At 43.5% G+C, this 19558-nt stretch overlaps 1 protein-coding gene across 3 annotated transcripts in view; it reads right to left on the reverse strand.

Moving 5' to 3' along the window:
- LOC140209663 (A disintegrin and metalloproteinase with thrombospondin motifs 7) overlaps positions 1-19558 on the reverse strand; it is a 248372-nt gene that overhangs the window by 89088 nt on the left and 139726 nt on the right. For all 3 annotated transcript variants that reach the window (XM_072278011.1, XM_072278012.1, XM_072278013.1), the window contains 2 exons: positions 5240-5360; positions 1565-1809 (listed from right to left, as the gene is read on the reverse strand). In XM_072278011.1, the coding sequence (XP_072134112.1) occupies positions 1565-1809; positions 5240-5360 (366 nt within the window). The remainder of the gene's footprint in view (positions 1-1564; positions 1810-5239; positions 5361-19558) is intronic.

The raw sequence follows: 19558 nt of genomic DNA on the forward strand, positions 1-19558 counted from the left end.
GCAGTGCGGCTCGAAGGGCCGTAAGGGGTTACTCTGTACTGTATTTCAATAAATAAATAAATTGTCCCGCACTTTCACCTCCTCTGCTGTTATTTTTTATAGCTTCACAAGCTTGGTCCTTCATTCTCCCCTCATGGAACCGTACAGGGATAGGAACAAGCCATTCGGCCCACAATACTATGCTGAACTAACAAAGCAAATGAGAGCCCATCCCTTCTGCCTGCACATGGTCCATGTCCCTCCCCTCTGGTAGAGAGGACTAGAATATAAAAGCAAGGATGTAATGCTGAGGCTTTGTAAGGCACTGGCCAGACCAAACTTGGAGTACTGCAAGGAGCTTTGGGCTGCCTATCTCCAAAAGGATGCGCTGGCATTGGCGAGCATCCAGAAGAGGTTCACGAGAATGACCTCAGGAACAAAAGTATGAGGAGCATTTGATGACTTTGGGCCTGGACTTGCTGGAGTTTCGAAGACTGGTCGGGGGTGGGGGGGTGGAATCAACTTAATTCAAAGTTATTGAGTAAAGAAAGAGTGGATGCGGAGAGGATGTTTCTAGTAGTGGGAGAGGCTAGGACCAGAGGACCAGAGGACACAGCCTCAGAATACAAGGTTGTCCCTTTAGAACAGAGATGAGCAGGAATTTCTTTCGTCAGAGGGTGGTGAATCTGTGGAATTCTTTGATACAGATGGTTGTGCAGGCCAAATTATTGGGTATATTTAAAGCAGAGGCTGATAGGTTCTTGATTAGTAAGGGCGTCAAAGGTTATGGGGAGAAGGCAGGAGAATGGGGTTGAGAGGGATAATAAATCAGACATGACGGAATGGTGGAAAGACTCGACAGGCTGAATGGCCTAATTCTGCTCCTATGTCTTATGGTCGTATTATCTGCACAAGAGAACTTTTCTTTTGTTCGCTAACTTTATCTCTAATGAGGGGGTTACACAAGAGATTCTGCAGAGGCTGGAAACTTTGCAATCCTGAAGGGCTTTGGCCTGAAATGGTGTCTGTTCATTCCCCTCCATGGATTCTGCCTCCCCTGCTGAATTCCTCCAGCATTTTGTGTGTGTTGCTCTACATGAAGGCTCGTAGACCTGAAACATTAATCCCGATTTATCTCCACAAATAGCTCCGCCATGGACAGTGGAAGGCGAGCAAGCAACCCCATCACGGTAAAACACCCAGTGCTGAAGAAAAGGCAACAGAGGTTCCAAAGACCTCATCCCTTGGAGGGGAAGGATCTTCAAAGATCCAAGTGCCCGCCTCACTTTGGGTACCGTCATTTGAAAATTCAATGCCTGTGGTGAAGCCCAAGCTACAACTGGGGACAACTTGAAAGACTGGCCCAGGACAGAGAACTCTGGTGAGCAGCTGTCAGTGGCCTAGGCCCCAGAAGGAGTGATGGGCTTAAGAAAGTTTTTCCACAGCTGCTATCTGAGCTGCTGAGGGTTTCCAGCATTTCCTGTTTATCTTTCAGCTCCGTGCAACTTCTCAGCTGATCCAATTGTACTGATTATTGCCTTGCCAGGCTTTTCGGGGATAAATGATGGACTGAATTATGAATTACCTGAATCCATACTGGCTCCCTGGTAGGACCTGGTGACGTCAGGTTCTCCAGGTTCCCATTTCGCTCGTAGGTGAACGTTGTCCCAGCCACCTTGTAGTCTCCATTCCACTGAATTATCCAGCCACCATTTAAGAAATACTTCTCAGGATCATCGCTCCGTAAGGCAAGGAAATTTCCTGCTTCAGCAACCTCTTCAATTCGGATCTCTCGGGCACCTTCAGGAATCAGCCCAATGTCGACATAGCCTGTAGGTGAAAGCAGGCAATGGTTGATAGGCAATTTATAACTTTCCCTCCTCCAATGTGTCCCTCCAGCCAAGCACCTCCTGGCACCCTCCTCCAATATTTCTTTAACTCGTACACCAAAGTGCTCAAAGAAATGGGGAAAAAACTTTAATTTCTCAAAGTGGCTCAAAGAGCAGTCCAAGAGATATATTCCAGATCCTAAACACAAGGGATTCTGCAGATGCTAGAAATCCAGAGTAACGCACATCAACTGCTGCAGAAACTCAGCAGGCCAGGCAGCATCTGTGGAGAGAGATAAACAGTCGTAGTTTCGGGCTGAGAACCTCCATCAGTCCTGACGGAAGGTCTCAGGACAAAACATCGACTGTTTATTCCTCTCCACCGATGCTGCCCGACCTGCTGAGTTCCTCCAACTTCCAGGTCCTGAATCTTCTCGCAGCTACCATCAGGCAGGAGGTACAGAAGCCTGATGTCCCACACCAGCAGGCTCCACAACGGCTACTTCACTTCAACCATTCGGTTACTGAGCAAACCGAGACAACGCTCGTCACTGCAACTGAGCAACACCATGAAGAGTTTTGTTTCTTGTTCCGGTTGTATTCTTCCTTGTGTTTAATCGATGCTTATGCTTTTTGTATGAACGCTTGAGTTCTTGCGGTGCTGCTGCAGGTACGTTTTTCATTGCACCTGTGCGGACGTGTAGAACCACGGAGTAAATCAGCATGGAAACAAGCACTTCAACTCATTAGTTCCATGCTGATCACGGCATCGTCCCTCCTAGTCCCAGTTGCCCACGTTCGGCCCATAAGCCTCCTGGACCCTCCCCTCCACGTACCTATTGACATGCTCCTTAAATGCCCCAAATGTACCCACCTCGACCACTTCCTCTAGCTGCTCATGCCAGATGCTCACTGCCCTCCATTTAAAGAAATTTCCTCTGAGGTCTCTTTTAAAACTTTCCCCTCTTATCTTCTATCTGTGTCATTTAGTTTCCCCAGCTCTGGGGAAAAGACTATGGCGATTCACCTTAGCCGTAACCTGCGTGGTTTTCTAAACTTCCGTGAGGTTATCCCTCATTCTCCTATAACGTAGTTGCCCATTTGACCATAAACTCAACTTTGACTCTGAATCTCTCTACACCTTTCACCTTCTCTCATACCATTTAAATCATATATCTGTCAAACTCCGTGCCCAACTCAGTCAGTGTGAGCCTCGCTTCGGGAATTGTCATGTGATTATTCAATGCCTGTAGAAAGCCCATGTGGGCAGTTTGCTACATTGAAGGGTTGGGATGGTGGTGTAAGAGTTAGTGCAACACTTTCCTGCACCAGTGATCATGATCTGAATTCAATTCCCGCTGCTGTCTATAACAAGTTTGTACATTCTCCCAGTGACCGTGTGGGTTTCTTTCGGGGTCTACAGGTTATGGTTAGTAAGTTGGGGGCATGTTATGTTGGCACCAGAAGCATGTTGACACTTATGGGCTGCCCCCAGTAGGTCCTCAGCCTTTGTTGGTCTTAGACACAAACAATGCATTTTACTGTCTGTTTTGATGTTTCCTTATCTTTATGTATCACTGTCTGATATGCAAAGGATCGGAAAAAGCTGCGGAAATTTGTAAACTCAGCCAGCTCCATCATGGGCACTAGCCTCCCCAGCATTGAGGACATCTTCAAAAGGCAATGCCTCAAAAAGGCAGCATCCTTCATTAAGGACCCATATCATCCAGGACTTGCCTTCTTCTCATTGCTACCATCAGGGAGGAGATACAGAAGCCTGAACAATATACATATATTTGTTGTTATAATTTAAAGTTTTTTTTGTGTATTGCACTGTACTGCTGCTACAAAAGACATCTCATGACGTATTTCTGTGTTATGCCTCTATGACAGGTTAATGGGACTAGGCAATATAAATGGCTCGGCACAGACTAGATGGGCCGAAGGGCCTGTTTCAGTGTAGTAGTTTTCTATGACTCAATATGCTAGTGATATTAAACCTGATCCTGATGTTTATCTATATAAATGGGAATTTTTTTGCTCTAGAGAGAGGGATTTGTCAATAAACAGGAGAAAGGCAGAACGAATAGCTCCCCAAACCTGTTCAGTAAGGTTATACCTGAACTACTCATGAAGGGGTGAGATTGCAAGGAGCTGTCATGGACTCAATGGGCTGACTGGCCTTCCTTTGTGTCATTATGAAATATGTTAATTTTGCCCAGGTTCGAAATGTCGAATAGCAGATCCATTTAAGGTGACAGGTGGAAAGTATTAAAAGGAGATGTAAAAGGCAAGTTTTTTGTGACACAAGAGTGTGTTGGGCTCCTGGAACGTGCTACCAGGGGTGGTGGTGCAGGCAGATACAATCATCATCATCATCATCATCATGTGCCGTGTCGTACGACATGGGCAATCATGGTCTTTCCATGGCCATAACTGTTCTTTGCAAACTTTTCTACAGAAGTGGTTTGCCATTGCCTTCTTCTGGGCAGTGTCTTTACAAGACAGGTGACCCCAGCCATTATCAATACTCTTCAGAGATTGTCTGCCTGGTGTCAGTGGTTGTATAACCAGGTCTTGTGATATGCACCAACTGCTCATATGACCATCCACCACCTGCTCCCATGGTTTAATGTGACCCTGAACGGTGGTGGGGACTAAGCAGGTGCTACACCTTTCCCAAGGGTGACCTGCAGGCTAGAGGAGGGAAGGAGTGCCTTATACCTCCTTTGGTAGAAACGTATCCCCATCCTGCCATCCCTCAGAATCAACAGGAGTGTTTAAGAGCCTCTTCAATATTCACAAGAATATGCAGAGAACAGGGGGTTATAGACGGAAGGGTTTATTATAATTAGGAGTCACCAAGCGGCCTAATTCTGTTCCAATGCCTTATGGTCTTATGGAAAAAGGGCTTGTGCTGTATTGTTCTATGTTCTACATTAGACTTGAACTCCTGCCTATTCCCTGTGTCTCTTAGTTCCTCAATGGTCAAACAATTTGCTGATCATAGTCTTAATTTACTCAAAGTAAATATTCGCATCTCTCTAGGGAAGACCGTGGGTCGGGTGCGGTTGTGTAGCGGTTAGCATAACGCTTTATAGTGCCAGCTGTAAGAATTGGGGTTTGATTCCCGCAGCTGTCTGTCAGGAGTTTGTAAGTTCTCTCCATGACTGTGTGGGTTTCCTCTGGGTGCTCCCAAAAGATGTACGGTTAGGGTTATTAAGTTGTGCGCATGCTACGTTGCCGCTGGAAGCATGGCAACAGTTGCAGGCTGCCCTCAGCACAATCTTCACTGATTTGATTTGACCCAAACAATGCATTTCACTGTACGTTTTGATGTACAAGTGGCAAATAAAACTAATCTTATAAATCTAATCGTTTCAGTCGGGTGAAAGGTACAACACACAGACACAAGATCAGAATGGACTTACCCAGACCTTCACTCTTATTGAACGTCTTCTTTACTGTCTCACAGGTAGAGCCATTGCCTTGGCAGACTCCACATCGATCTTCCACAGCATTGGAATCAATTTCATAATCACAACCTACATTCTGAAAAATGAAATTTAGACTCAGCATCATTTTTCAAAAAAATTTTACAAGAAATTTAAAAAAAAATTGCAACTAATCACTAAGCACTAAGATCTGGGCTTCGATAACTCGTTGTACAATTAGATCCGCTATTTCCTCATTTGAAGACCCCAATCAGTATCAATTGACAACAGCATCTCCTCGCAATCACCATCAGCACGAGTGCATCACAAGGCTGTGTGCTTAGCCCCCTCCCCAAATCTATTTGCTTTATACCTCGAAAGTGAGTTTGTAGGCTCACTTTCAAGGACTCTACAACTCGTCTTCTCTGCTAGCTTGCTTGCTTGATCGATTTATCTATTAATCTATTGATTGTCTTCGTTTGAACATTGGTTGTTTGTCAGCCTTTATTTATGCATAATTATGTATTTCTTTATTTCCCTGTAAATGCTCGTAAGAAAACGAATCTCAGGATAGTCTATGGTGACATATGCACTTTGATAATAAATTTACTTTGAACTTTCATGCACAATATTTGCCTCCTGAATTTTATATTGTTTGTTTTTAGATTAGATTATTAGATTAGTTTATGGGACACTCAGTCCTCGATTTTTGTCATTTAGAAATGCATGCATTAAAAAATGATACAATGTTCCTCCAGTATGATATCACAGAAACACAAAACAGACCAAGACTAAAACTGACAAAAACCACATAATTATAACTTATAGATACAACAGTGCAAAGCAATACCATAATTTGATAAAGAGCAGACCATGGGCACGGTAAAAAAAAGTCTCAAAGTCCCAATAGCTCCAACATCTCACACTGACTGTTTTCACGGTTTTTTTTTTACATGAAAACAACTAATTTTGTACTATTATTAAATGATTAATCTAACCTCACGTTATTTGTACTAAGGTAGACTTAATAGAAATGCAATGCTACAGTTTTTCATTTAATTTTTGTAGTTTAAAAACAAATTAATAAGTTTAAAAGCGGGGTTCATATTTACTTCTTCTCAGGGGTCAGCTCAGGTTTAAGTCTCTGTCACCCTCTGATCAAAATCAAAATCAAAATCAAACAGTTGTCAGGCGTGCATTCTGAACAGATTAAATTCTACAGTGGCAGAATCCATCGAGCAATTGACTTTGGCGGTAGCCTAGCGGTTAGCACGGCGCTCTTTCAGCTCAGGGCGTCGGAGTTGAAAGTTCAATTCCTGCGCTGTTCTGTAAGTCGTCCCGGTTATGCGTGGGTTTTCCCGAGTGATTCAGTTTCCTCTCACAGTCTGAAAACGTACTAGGTGGATTAATTGGTTATTGTAAATTGTCCTGTGATTAGGTTAGGGTTAATCAGCGTCGTGGCTCAAAGGGCCAACTCTGAGCTGTATTGACAAATAAATTAATAATAAATAGACAATAGACAATAGGTGTAGGAGTAGGCCATTCGGCCCTTTGAGCCAGCACCGCCACTCACTGTGATCATGGCTGATCATCCACAATCGGTATCCAGTTCCTGCCTTATTCCCATAACCTTTGATTCCGCTATTTTTAACAGCTCTATCCAACTCTTTCTTGAAAGCATCCAGAGACTTGGCCTCCACAGCCTTCTAGGGCAGAGCATTCCATATATCCACCACTCTCTGGGTGAAAAGTTTTTCCTCAACTCCGTTCTAAATGGCCTACCCCTTATTCTTAAACTGTGGCCTCTGGTTCTGGACTCACCCATCAGCGGGAACATACTTCCTGCCTCCAGCGTGTCCAATCCCTTAATAATCTTATATGTTTCAATAAGATTCCCTCTCAGCCTTCTAAATTCCAGAGTATACAAGCCCAGTTGCTCCAATCAGTTTCCAATAGAAACTGGAAACACGAGGAAGTCTGCAGATGTTGGAAATCCAGAGCAACACATACAAAACACTGCAGGAACTCAGCAGGTCAGACGGCATCAGGAAATGATCCACATTTCGGACCGAGACCCTTCATTGGGGCTGGGAGATACAATGTTGTTTCTTCACCATTACTAGGAACCCAAGAATTCATTGCTCAACAGCACTGTGGGAGGGGGGGGGGGGAAAGAACCTTCACCACAGGGAAAGCAAAGATGGTACAGTGGTGGCTGGCAGCACCTGAGACCCAGGTTCAATCCTGGTCTCCGATGCTGTTTGTGTGGACATTACATGCTCTCCCTGTGACTTCATAGGTCCCTCCCGGAGCTCACGTTTCCTCTGACACCCCAAAATCTAGTGACCGGTAGGCTAATCAGCCACTGTAGGTGTCCCCTTGAGCAGAGGTGGCAAACCTATGGCACGCGTGCCAACAGCAAAAAGACACTGATTTTTAGTAACTTTGAAGAAACAACGCTGCATCTCGCAGTATCTATTTATTTATTTAGTGATACGGTGCAGAGTGGGCCTTTCCGTCCACACTGCCCCAGAATCTGAAGCGCCTGGGGAACAGCCCTGCATTCCACAGGGAGGACAGAGATAGGAAAACATACAGAGATGCCTTGCAAAACGGCACTGGAATTGAACTCTGAACTCCAGCGCACCAAGCTGTAACAGCATCACGTTAACTGTCAGCTAACGCCAAAGTCAACTGCTTGATTGAGTTTACCGTGGCACCCTTCGATTCTTTAAATCATGGCTGATCTGGCCACGGACTCATCTCCAACTACCTGCCTTTCCCCCATAACCCTCAATTCCCCTACTATGCAATAATCAATCTATCCAACCTTGTCTTAAATATATTTACTAAGGTAGCCTCCACAGCTTAATGATGCATAATGACTCTCTTTACTGTCAAACTTGCTGAAACTCTGGAATTCCATTTCCGAAACTTCTAACTATATGAAAACTCTTGCAATGGCAACATTAACAGTGTTTTCATTGACATATTTGTGTGAATCATTGCTTCAGTGATGAGCTTTGTCAAGTCTAACTATCGGAATAGGTTTACCGATGAATCGGGTGCTATGTTCGCGCCTCCCCAACCAAGCAAATACAAGCTGGAAATCAAATATTTGTCATTGTTAGTGCAGCAAAAGTCTCACTGAGAGTAAAGCATTTTTATTTTCATTTCCTTGATCTTTTACGAATAAGCACCATAATTTCATGAATATACATCAAATTTTATGAATATACATCAAGTATTATAATTTCAACTTCACATATCCTATGTTATATATGAGGTACAATAACAATGTTAGCAATTACACTATTTTTCAATTGGCTTTTTAAAAGATTAATATTGATATTTGCAACACACACAAAATGCTGGAGGAACTCAGCAGGTTAAGCAGTATCTATGGAAATGAATAAACAGATGATGTTTTGAGCTGAGACCCTTCATCAGGACTGGAAAAGAAAGGAGCAGATGTCAGAATAAGAAAGAGGGGGATGGGGAGAAAGAAGTACAAGCTGGAATGTGATAGGTGAGACCAAGTGAGGGGGATGGTGGGCGGGTAGGGAGGGGGATGATGCTGGAGGAATTCAGCAAGTCAGCCTGCATCTGCGGAGTGGAATAAACTGTTGACATTTCGAGCCAAGACCGTTCATCTCAATGAGGTGTCCCGATGAAGGGTCTCAGCCTGAAATGTTGACAACTTATCTCCCTCCATGGATTCTGCCTAACCTGCTGAGTTCCTCCAGCATTTTCTGTGTTTTGCACAATACCGGACAGGGTTCAAAGGAAGTTCATGAAAATCGCTCCAGGATTGAGAGGCTTGTCATACGAGGAGTGCCTGATGGCTCTGGGCCTGTACTTGCTGGAGCTTAGAAGAGATTCTCAGATGCTAGGAACCCAAAGCAACACACGCACACACACACACACAAAATACAGGAGGAACTCTGCAGGTCAGGCAGAAGCTAAAGAGAGGAATAAACAGTTGACGTTCTGGGCTGAGACCATTCAACATAATAAAGTGTCCTGATGAAGGGTCTTGACCTCATTGAAACCTATTGAATGTTGAAAGGCCTCAGTAGAGTGGATGTGGAGAGGATGCTTCCTCTGGTGGGAGAGTCTAAGACCAGAGGACACAGCCTCAAAATAGAGGGGTGTGTTTTCGAAGGGAGATGAGGAGGAATTTCCTTAGCCAGAGAGTGGTGTATCTGTGGAATTCGCTGTGGAGGCCAAGTCATTGGGTATACTTAAGGCAGAAGTTTATTGATTCTTGATTATTCAGGGCATAAAGGGAAATGGAGAGAAAGCAGGAGATTGGAGCTGAGAGGAGAAAATGGATCAGCCATGATGAAATGGTGGAGCAGACTCGATGGGTCAGATGGCCTAATTCTGCTCCTACAACTTATGGATTAATATTTGAAATTATAGATCTGCATATGGAGCACAATGTGACAACCAGAGAGAGGCCCAAGAACCACTCTGACACTTACTATGGGCACAGCTGAGCACTGAAGTTCCCACAGAACTGATAACTGGCATCTTGGCCTGTTTTTTGAGGCTGCTCTGCACTCCCATGGGAAAGCCGTGAAAATTAACAAGTGCAGCTAATTGAGGAATTCCTGTAAAACAGGGGGTCACTTGGAGGGCAGTTGTTGGCTGCTTGTTGCCTCCAAGTTAATGAGCTCTGTGACCTGCCCCAAACGTTCTGAACTCTGGCCGTGGATATATAGAAAATGCAGAGAGTTCTAATTACGGAGACGTGAGCCAGATTATTTTAAACTTAAAATTTAACTTCAGCGGATGCTGAAATCTCAAGCAACACACGTAAAATGCTGGAGGAACTCAGCAGGTCAGGCAGCGTCTTTGCAGGGGAACGGAGAGTTAACGTTTTGGCAGAGACTGGAAGGGAAGAGGGCAGAAGCCTGGTAATACAGCGGTTGGTGCAATCGCTTTACAGCACCTGCTGTAAGATCGGGCTTCAAACCCCCGTGACCTTGTGGGTGCTCTGGCTTCCTCGCACATTCCAAAGACACTTGGTTAGGTTTAGTGAGCTGTGGGCGTGCTAAGTTGGTGGCAGAAGTGTGGCAACACTACTGGGCTGCCCATCTTAATCCTTGCTAACTTGATTTGACACAGATGGCGCATTTCACTGTACGTTTCAATGAAGCTGAGATTCGAACAAAAGAGTGGTGGGAAGGGGAGGAACATGAGCTGGTAGGTGATAGGTGAATCCAGATGAGAGGGGCAAGGTAGGCAGGTGGGGGGGGGTGAGGAGGGAGATGTGGAACTGGAGAAGTGGGAATGAGGTGATAGGCTGCATACTGAGTCTCCTCCTTCATTCTCTGTATACCCATGACTGTTTTGCCACCCACAGCTCTAATCTGCTAATTAAATTTGCCAACGATACCACATTGATTGGCCTAATCTCAAACAATAACGAGGTGGCCTACAGGGAAGAAGTCATCTCTCTGACGCAGTGGTGTCAAGAAAACAACCTCTCCCTCAAAGTCGCAAAAACAAAGGAGCTGGTTGTGGATTACAGGAGGAATGGAGACAGGCTAGCCCCTATTGACATCAATGGATCTGGGGTTGAGAGGGTGAACAGCTTTAAGTTCCTCAGCATACACATCACTGAGGATCTCATGTGGTCTGTACACACCAGCTGTATGGTGTAAAAGGCACAACAGCGCCTCTTTCACCTCAGACGGTTGAGGAAGTTTGGTATGGGCCCCCAAATCCTAAGAACTTTCTACAGGGGCACAATTGAGAGCATCCTGACTGGCTGCATCACTGCCTGGTATGGGAACTGTACCTCCCTTAATCGCAGGATTCTGCAGAGAGTGGTGCAGACAGCCCAGGGCATCTATAGTTGTGAACTTCTCATGATTCAGGATATTTATAAGGACAAGTGTGAAAAAAGGGCCCAAAGGATCATTGGGCACCCGCGTCACCCCAACCACAATCTATTCCAGCTGCTACCATCCGGGAAACAGTACCGTAGCATAAAGGCCAGGACCAACAGGCTCCGGGATAGCTTCTTCCACCAGGCCATCAGACTGATAAATTCACACTGATTTGAGTGTACTCTGTATTACATTGATTGTTCTATTTTATTATAAATAATTGTAAATTACTATGATTTTACATTGCAGATTTAGACGGAGACATAACGAAGATTTTCACTCCGCATGTATGTGCAGGATGTAAGGAATAAAGTCAATTCAATTCAAACGGTAAAAAAACTGAAAAAGGCAAATCTGAAAAAAGAGCACAGTGGACCATGGAATAAAGGTCAGCCTAATGCTCAAGCCTACGACTGCAAAATATTTCTGAATCCATGTGGATGTTTCAATAATCAGGGAAGAGCCATTATGACAGGTCAGGCTTGTCACAAATGTCAGAACTCAAGTGTGGAGGAAAGACACACTCCAATGAAGAGACAGCGACCAGAATCTATCCATAAGAATTCCAACAGAACATCGATGGCTCGGCCGAGCGACACCACGAGTCGTAAAGCGTCAGGAGACTGCATTACAAAGATCGAATCGCTCGAGAAAAACACAAGGAACTCTAAACGATTAACGACTCTCGTTAAACATCAATTAACCAACTGAGGTGCTCTTATAAACTTCAAAGCCCAACGCTCTCCAGCTCCCCACACAAACAACTCATTACATCAGATTCAGAATCAGGTTAAATATCACCGGCATATATCACGAAATTTGCTTTTTTTTGCAGCAGTAGTACATTGCTATACATAACGATAAATTACAATAAGTATATATAAAAAAGAAAATTAAATAAGTAGTGCAAAAATAGAGTGAAAAATTACAGAGGGTTCATTCAGAATTCAGAAACACTTTTCATCCCTCTTCCCTCCGGGAGAAGGCTCAGGAGCTTGAAGACTCGTACGGCCAGATTTGGGAACAGCTTCTTTCCATCTGTGATAAGACTGCTGAACGGATCCTGACCCGGATCTAGGCCGTACCCTCCAAATATCCCGACCTGCATCTCGGTTTTTTTTTGCACTATTTTACTTCCCATTTTTAAATTTTCTATTTATGATTTATAATTTAAATTTTTAATATTTACTATTGATTTGTAATCCAGGCAGCGGGAAGTGCAGAATGAAATATCACTATGATGATTGTACGTTCTAGTATCAATTATTTGGCAACAATAAAGTATAAAGTATAAAATCAAATGACGGAGGGGAAAGAATCATTGATTGTCTCTCTTCAGGCTCCTGTACCTCCTCCCTGATAGTACCAATGAGAAGAAGGCACGTTCTGGGTGATGGGGGCCCCTGATAACAGATGTCACCTTTCGAAGGCATCGCATTTCGAAGATGTCCTGAACGCTGGGGAGGCTAGTGTCCACGATGGAGCTGGCAGAGTTTATAACTCCCTGCAGCTTTTTCTGATCCTGTGCAGTGCTCCCCCCCCATACCAGATAGAATGCTCTCCACAGTATATCTGCAGTAACTTGCAAATGTCTTTGGTGACATACCAACTCTCCTCAAACTCCTAATCAAATATAGCCACTGATGTGCCTTTGCAACTGCAACAATATGTTGGGGTGAAGGATAGATCCTGAGAGATGTTGACACCCAGGAACTTGAAACTGCTCACTCTTTCCACTGCTGATCCCTCAAAGAGGAGTAGTGTTTTCCCTGACTGCAGAAGTTACGGGTACGTTGGAGCCTGTACTGCTCGCTGTGTTCTGTCAGGGGGCGAAAGGACGAAAGTGCTGTGGGCAGCCCATAGGTGTCGCGGCACATTCCCGCACCCACGATGTTCATCAGAAGAACCCAAACAGAAACAACAAAACAATATAATGCGACAAGAGGAGAACAATCCCCTTTCCCACCCACCCACTCACACAGAGACGGGCCTCCAGTACTTGTCCCGGATTTTCAGACACACAGACATCAGGCCTCCAACTCTGGGCTTCACCCAGGACTTGCTCATCAGGACCTAATGAGTCCTGAAGAAGGGTCTCTTCCTGAAGCATCAACTGTTTATTTATTTCCATAGCTGCTCCCGGACCTGCAGTTTTTATTTTTATTTATTTCTTATTGAGATACAGCAGGAACAGTCCCTTCCGGCCCTTTCAGCCACACCACCCAGCAACCCCCTGATTTAACCCCAGCCTAATCATGGGGCAATTTATAATGACAATTAACCCACCAACTGGTACGTCTTTGGACTGTGGGTGGAAACCGGAGCACCCGGAGGAAACCCACGAGGTCAGGGGAGAACGTATAAACTCCTTACAGTTTGCAGCAGCAGGAATTGAACCTGGGTCTCCTCTACTGTAAAGCGTTGTGCTGACCACTACACTACCGTCCAGCATCTGCAAAATCTCTTGTGTCAAGGACAAAGTCTTTCCTCTTAATGCCTCCCTTCAGGGTTCATTGGTTAGCAAATGAAATGATACTGTGCAAATGAAATAAACGAAGCCGAGTTTTTGACAAAATATGAACAGCAGTGTGGAAGGTGTTTACAAAAATATGGCTCACTATACTGGACACAGGACTGAGCAAAGGGTCACTGGTCTAACAGAGAAGGTTGTCACACCAAGAGAGCAATGTGTTTTCCATGTTCTATAATTTAAGGAACAGGATTTGGCCCCTGGGAACGAGATGAGGAGAAATGACTTCATTCTGAGCCTCTGGAATTCTCAATGGCTAATATTTATTCAGGGCTAATATTGATTAAGTTGCTGGGCACCAGGATAATTGAGGGATAAGTGGATCTGGTGGCAAAGCAGACAAAGGGTAGAAATCCAATCTTATCAAATGGCTAAGTGGCTTTACTTCTTTCCCTTCGGAGAAACGAGTAAGGGTTTCTTTGTCTAGTTGTTATCTTGAGGCTCTTGAGTGTTTTCAAGATAAACCTCCCACCACCACTACTTTATCATTTCCTGTCAGTCACCTTATGTACAGACACTCCTGTGCCGATTGTCACATTAAGCACATACAATCGATGTATATAAACTACCTTCAAAGGTTCAAAGATTCTAATGTAATTACACAGTAATGTGCAAAAGTACAGATAAATAGACGTTTGCACAGTTCTGTAGCAATTTTATGTATTGCACTGCACTGCTGTCACAAAAAAAAGGTTTCATGACATATGTGAGTGAAGATAAACCTGATTCTGATCTGGGTCTCTATTGTGGACTGAGAGTGGGAAGGAGGCAGGGAGAGGGGAATCATGGTTGGGAAAAGGGGAAGGGAGAGGGGAGGGAGTGGGAAGCACCAGAGAGACATTCTGTAATGATCAATAAAACAATTGTTTGGGATCAAATGACCTTGCCTGGTGTCTCAGGGCTGGGTGTGTCTGCATTTGTGCCACTCCCCTGTGCTGGTACTTCTCTGCCACCTGACCCACACCCCTCCTGCGATGCCCCACCCTCACCACCCTCACCACCCTCTGCTCCTGCCAGAGTTACAAACTCCCTCTAGATAGATAGATAGATACACTTTATTAATCCCGAGGGAAATTTGGTTTCTCTGCTCCACATTGACAAATACTGCACAAAAGTCTAAAGCAAGATAGATACATGTATATATATATATATATATATATATATACACACACACACCTAAGACGTGCACATGACTGTATTTATTGTGTTTTTCTATTACTGCTTTCTTTATCTCGTGTTTCTTGTACTGCATCAGATCCAGAGTAACAGTTATTGTATTCTCCTTTACATTTGTACACTGAAAATTACATTAAATAATCATGAATTTTGAAATGTTACTGGGTTCTGATGTGAGCAGTGGTGTTAAGCTAGTGTGCTGGGTGTCTGTGGTTCACTATACTGAGGATATATTGGACATCTGTCAACACAGGATTGAGTAAAAGAGTCATTTATCCAACCGAGAAGGTGTCATAACAAGGCAGGAATGTGTTTCCAATCCAGCTGCTGCATTCAGCCTCTGTTTTGATTGTCTTTGTCCCATTAAACAAAGATTCACTTTGTAAAGCTTAACCCAGTTTATGTCAAAGTATCGCTTCATTTGGAATAAAATAGCATGAACAAGCTTTCTCATCCGAGCAGGCTGCAGGCTGCAGAGAGGGGTAATTATCTGTCTGAATTTTGGCTCCTGCATCTGATCTATGAATGTGCACAACAGAGTCAATCTTCAGGCCAACAGCGTCCTGTTAATGGGGTCTGACTCATGGAACTGCTGGCATTATCTCATCTGCACATCCAAAAATCAAAGCAGGTTTCAACCTCTTCAGCACAGAGTCCCCAAGTATGCCAGCCCTACAGTCACTGCATTCAAAAACAGACTCTTCAAGTTGTTAATTGTAAAGCTTTCAAAGAAGTCTTAGAGCCCAAATCTTCAGCAAGTCAAAAGGCCGGATTTTAACTCCGGGGTCTGGAAGTTGTAGCATCAGTTGCCATTGTGACATTGCTTTTTCTGGGAATTCACCGGGCACAGGGTGGCATCGTTCCAAACTGCTACAGGGACGGCACAATAAAAACTTCATTGGCCATGAAGAAATCTGGAACTTCCTGAGGTTGTGAAAGGTGCTACGGAAAGTTCAACAAGGTCAAAGTAAATTTATAATGGAAGTACATATATGTCACCATACCTAGCTCAAGAATCATTCTGCAGGCATTTACAGGAACATAAGAAACTACAATAAAATCTATGGAAAAAATCTACAGATAAACAAAGTCAGACAAACACCCAAAGTGCAAAAGAATAAGAAATAAAAAGGAGAGACCAGGGTGGGGGGAGGGGAAAGAGAGAAGGGTGAGGGGGGAGAGAGAGATGAGGGGGAGGGGGCAGGAGAGGGGGGAAGAGAGAAAAAGAGAGAGGGATATATATATATATATATATATATATATATATATATATATATATAGAGAGAGAGAGAGAGAGAGAGAGAGAAAGAAAGAAAGCTGAGAACACGAGTTGTAAAATCTTTGTAAGTGAATTTGCAGGTTGTGAAGGCAGTTCAGTGTTGAAGTGAGTGAAGTTGTCCATGTTGGTTCAGGAACTTAATGGTTGAAGTGTAATAACTGTTCCTTACCGGGTGGTGTGGACCCAAGGCAAGCCTTTCTTCTTTTGTCTTCAATTGAGGCCAACTCTGGGGGCATCTGTCTCTGAGTTATACTGAACCTGTTGGCCTTGCTCCAACACCACAAGAAAATAGACTTGTATTTAGAAGATGAAAGGAAAGACATTGCCCAGATTGCCAGAGAAAATGTCCAAGTGAAACACACTGCTGATAATTCAAATTGATAGCACGCCATAAACTATTTCAATCATTCTGGGTGCTTGCCAGCCATCAGGATTAATATTGCAACGCCAGAAATAAGCTATTTATCACATTACTGATGCACCTGAATACAAATAGAACTCCCTGTGTAAAGCATTCACAAATACATTTAGGCACTGCTAGTAAATAGGAGCAGAATTAGGCCATTTGGCCTTTCGAGTCTGCTCTGCCATTTTGTCATGACTGATCCATTTCCATCTCGGCTCCAATCTCCTGCCTTCTCCCCATATCCCTTTATTCCCTGACCAATCAAGAATCTATCAACTTCTGCCTAATTCCTCACTTCTGTTCTAAAAGGACACCCCTCTATGTGTCCTCTGGTCTTAGACTCCCCTACCATAGGAAACATCCTCTCCACATCCACTCTGCTGAGGCCTTTCAACATTTGATAAGTTTTAATGAGGTTTCTATGTAAGACCTCAAGAAGATAGGTACCTTAACTGATCTATGCTGGCCTCAAAACCCTGTGCCACATTCTATCATCCCAACTCCTCAATCTTTCAAACATTTGCCCCCTCCCTACACTGGAGCACACCTACACAGGGTGCTGTCATGGGACAGTAGCAACCATTATCAGGAAACCCACCATCCAGGACCTGCTCTCCTCTTGCTGCTGCCATCGAAAGGAGGTACAAGAACCTCAAGGCCCACAGCACCATGTTCAGGAACAGATAATGTCCTTCAACCATCAGGCTCTTGAACCAGTGTAGAAAACTTCACTCACCTCAACACTAAATTGATTCCACAACATATGGCTCATTTCAAGGATTTTACGACCCATGTTCTCAGATTGATTGGTTGATTGATTTTTTTTGTATTTGTCTACAGTTTGTTTTCTTTCCCACATTGGTTGTTTGTCAGTCTTTATGTGTAGTTTTTTTTATTAGTTCGGTTGTGTTTCTTTGCTCTACTGTAATTGCCTTCAAGAAAATGAATCTTTGGGTTGTATATGGTAACATATACAGTGCTTATAAAAAGTATTCACTCCCCCCCCACCAGGAAGTTTTCATGCTTTATCGTTTTACAACATTGAATCACAGTGGATTTAATTTTGCTTTTTTTGGAAACAGATCAACAGAAAAAGACTCTTACATGTCAAAATGAAAACAGATTTCTACAAAGTGATCTAAATTAATTACAAATAAAAAACACAAAATAATTGATTGCATAAGTATCACCCCCTTCAAGTCAGTATTTAGTAGCTGCACATTTGGCAGCAATTATAGCCTTGAGTCTGTGTCAATAGGTCTCTATCAGCTTTGCACACCTGGACACTGCAAATTTTACCCATTCTTCTTTACAAAACTGCTCAAGCTCTGTCAGATTACACAGGGATCGTGACTGAATAACCTTTTTCAAGTCCAGCTGCAAATTCTCAATTGGACTGAGGTCTGGACTCTGACTTGGCCACTCCAGGACATTAACTTTGTTGTTTTTAAGCCATTCCTGTGTAGCTTTGGCTTTATGCTTGGGGTCACTGTCTGGGGGAAAAAAAATCTTCTCACAGGTCACAGTTCTCTTGCAGACTGCATCAGGGTTTCCTCCAGGACTTCCCTGTATTTTGCTGCATTCATTTTACCCTCCACATTCACAAGCCTTCCAGGGCCTGCTGCAGTGAAGCATCCCCACAGCATGATGCAGCCACCGCTATGCTTCACGGTAGGGATGGTGTGTGGTGTTTGGCTTACACCAAACATAGCATTTAGTCTGATGGCCAAAAAGCTTAATTTTAGTTTCATCAGACAATAGAACCTTATTCCAGCTGACTTCAGAGTCTCCCACATGCCTTCTGGCAAACTCTAGCTGAGATTTCACATGAGTTATTTTTTCAACAATGGCTTTCTCTTTGCCAATCTCCCATAAAGCTATAGCTGGTGAAGCACCAGGCAACAGTTGTTGTATACGCAGTGTATCCCATCTCAGTCACTGAAGCTTGTAGCTTATCCAGAGTTGTCATAGGTCTCTTGGTGACCTCCCTCACTAGTCCCCTTCTTGCATGGTCACTCAGTTTTTGAGGACGGCCTACTCTAGGCAGATTTACAGCTGTGCCATATTCTTTCCATTTCTTGATGGTTGACTTGACTCAACTTCAAGGGATATTCAGTGACTTGGAAATTATCTTGTATCCATCTCATGACTTGTGCTTTTCAATAACCTTTTTGCAGAGTTGCTTGGAGTGTTCTTTTGTCTTCATGGTGTAGTTTTTGCCAAAATACTGACTCACCAGCAGTTGGACCTTCCAGCTACAGGTGTATTTTTTACTACAGTCAATTGAAACACCTTGACTGCACACAGGTGATCTCCATTTAACTAATTATGTGACTTCTAAAACCAACTGGCTGCACCAGTGATGAGTTGGTGTGTCAGATTAAAGGGGGTGAATACTTATGCAATCAATTATTTTGTGTTTTATATTTGTAATTAATTTAAATCACTTCATAGAGATCTGTTTTCACTTTGACACAAAAGTCTTTTTCTGTTAATTAGTGTCAAAAATAAGCCAAGTTAAATCCACTGTGATTCAATGTTGTCAAACAATACAACATGAAAACTTCTGGGGGGGGGGGTGAATACTTTTTATAGGCACTGCATGTACTTTGGTAATAAATTTACTTTGACTTTATCTACCTCAATAAGAGGCAGTGGTTTATTAGTAACAGTAAGGATTAACCAATATATGATCTGAAACACAGACTCCACTCCTCTCTCTGTGGATGCTGTTTGATATAATTAGTGTTTCATGCATTTTAAACCGAGAACCTGGTTTATTATTGTCACATGTAGAGCGGTGTGGTGAAAAACTTTGTTTTGTGTGCCATCCCTATACTTCATTCATCACATCTTTACACATAGTACAAGAGAAAACATAATTTTCTTTCGAGATACAGCTTAGTAACAAGTCCTTCTGGCCCAATTACATCCACGTGACCAAGAACCTGTACGTTTTTGGACTGTGGGAGAAAACGGGAGCACCCGGAGGAAACCCACGCAGTCACGGGGAGAATGTACAAAC

Source organism: Mobula birostris, chromosome 14 (genome assembly GCF_030028105.1).
Source record: "Mobula birostris isolate sMobBir1 chromosome 14, sMobBir1.hap1, whole genome shotgun sequence".
Taxonomy (NCBI): Eukaryota; Metazoa; Chordata; class Chondrichthyes; order Myliobatiformes; family Myliobatidae; genus Mobula; species Mobula birostris.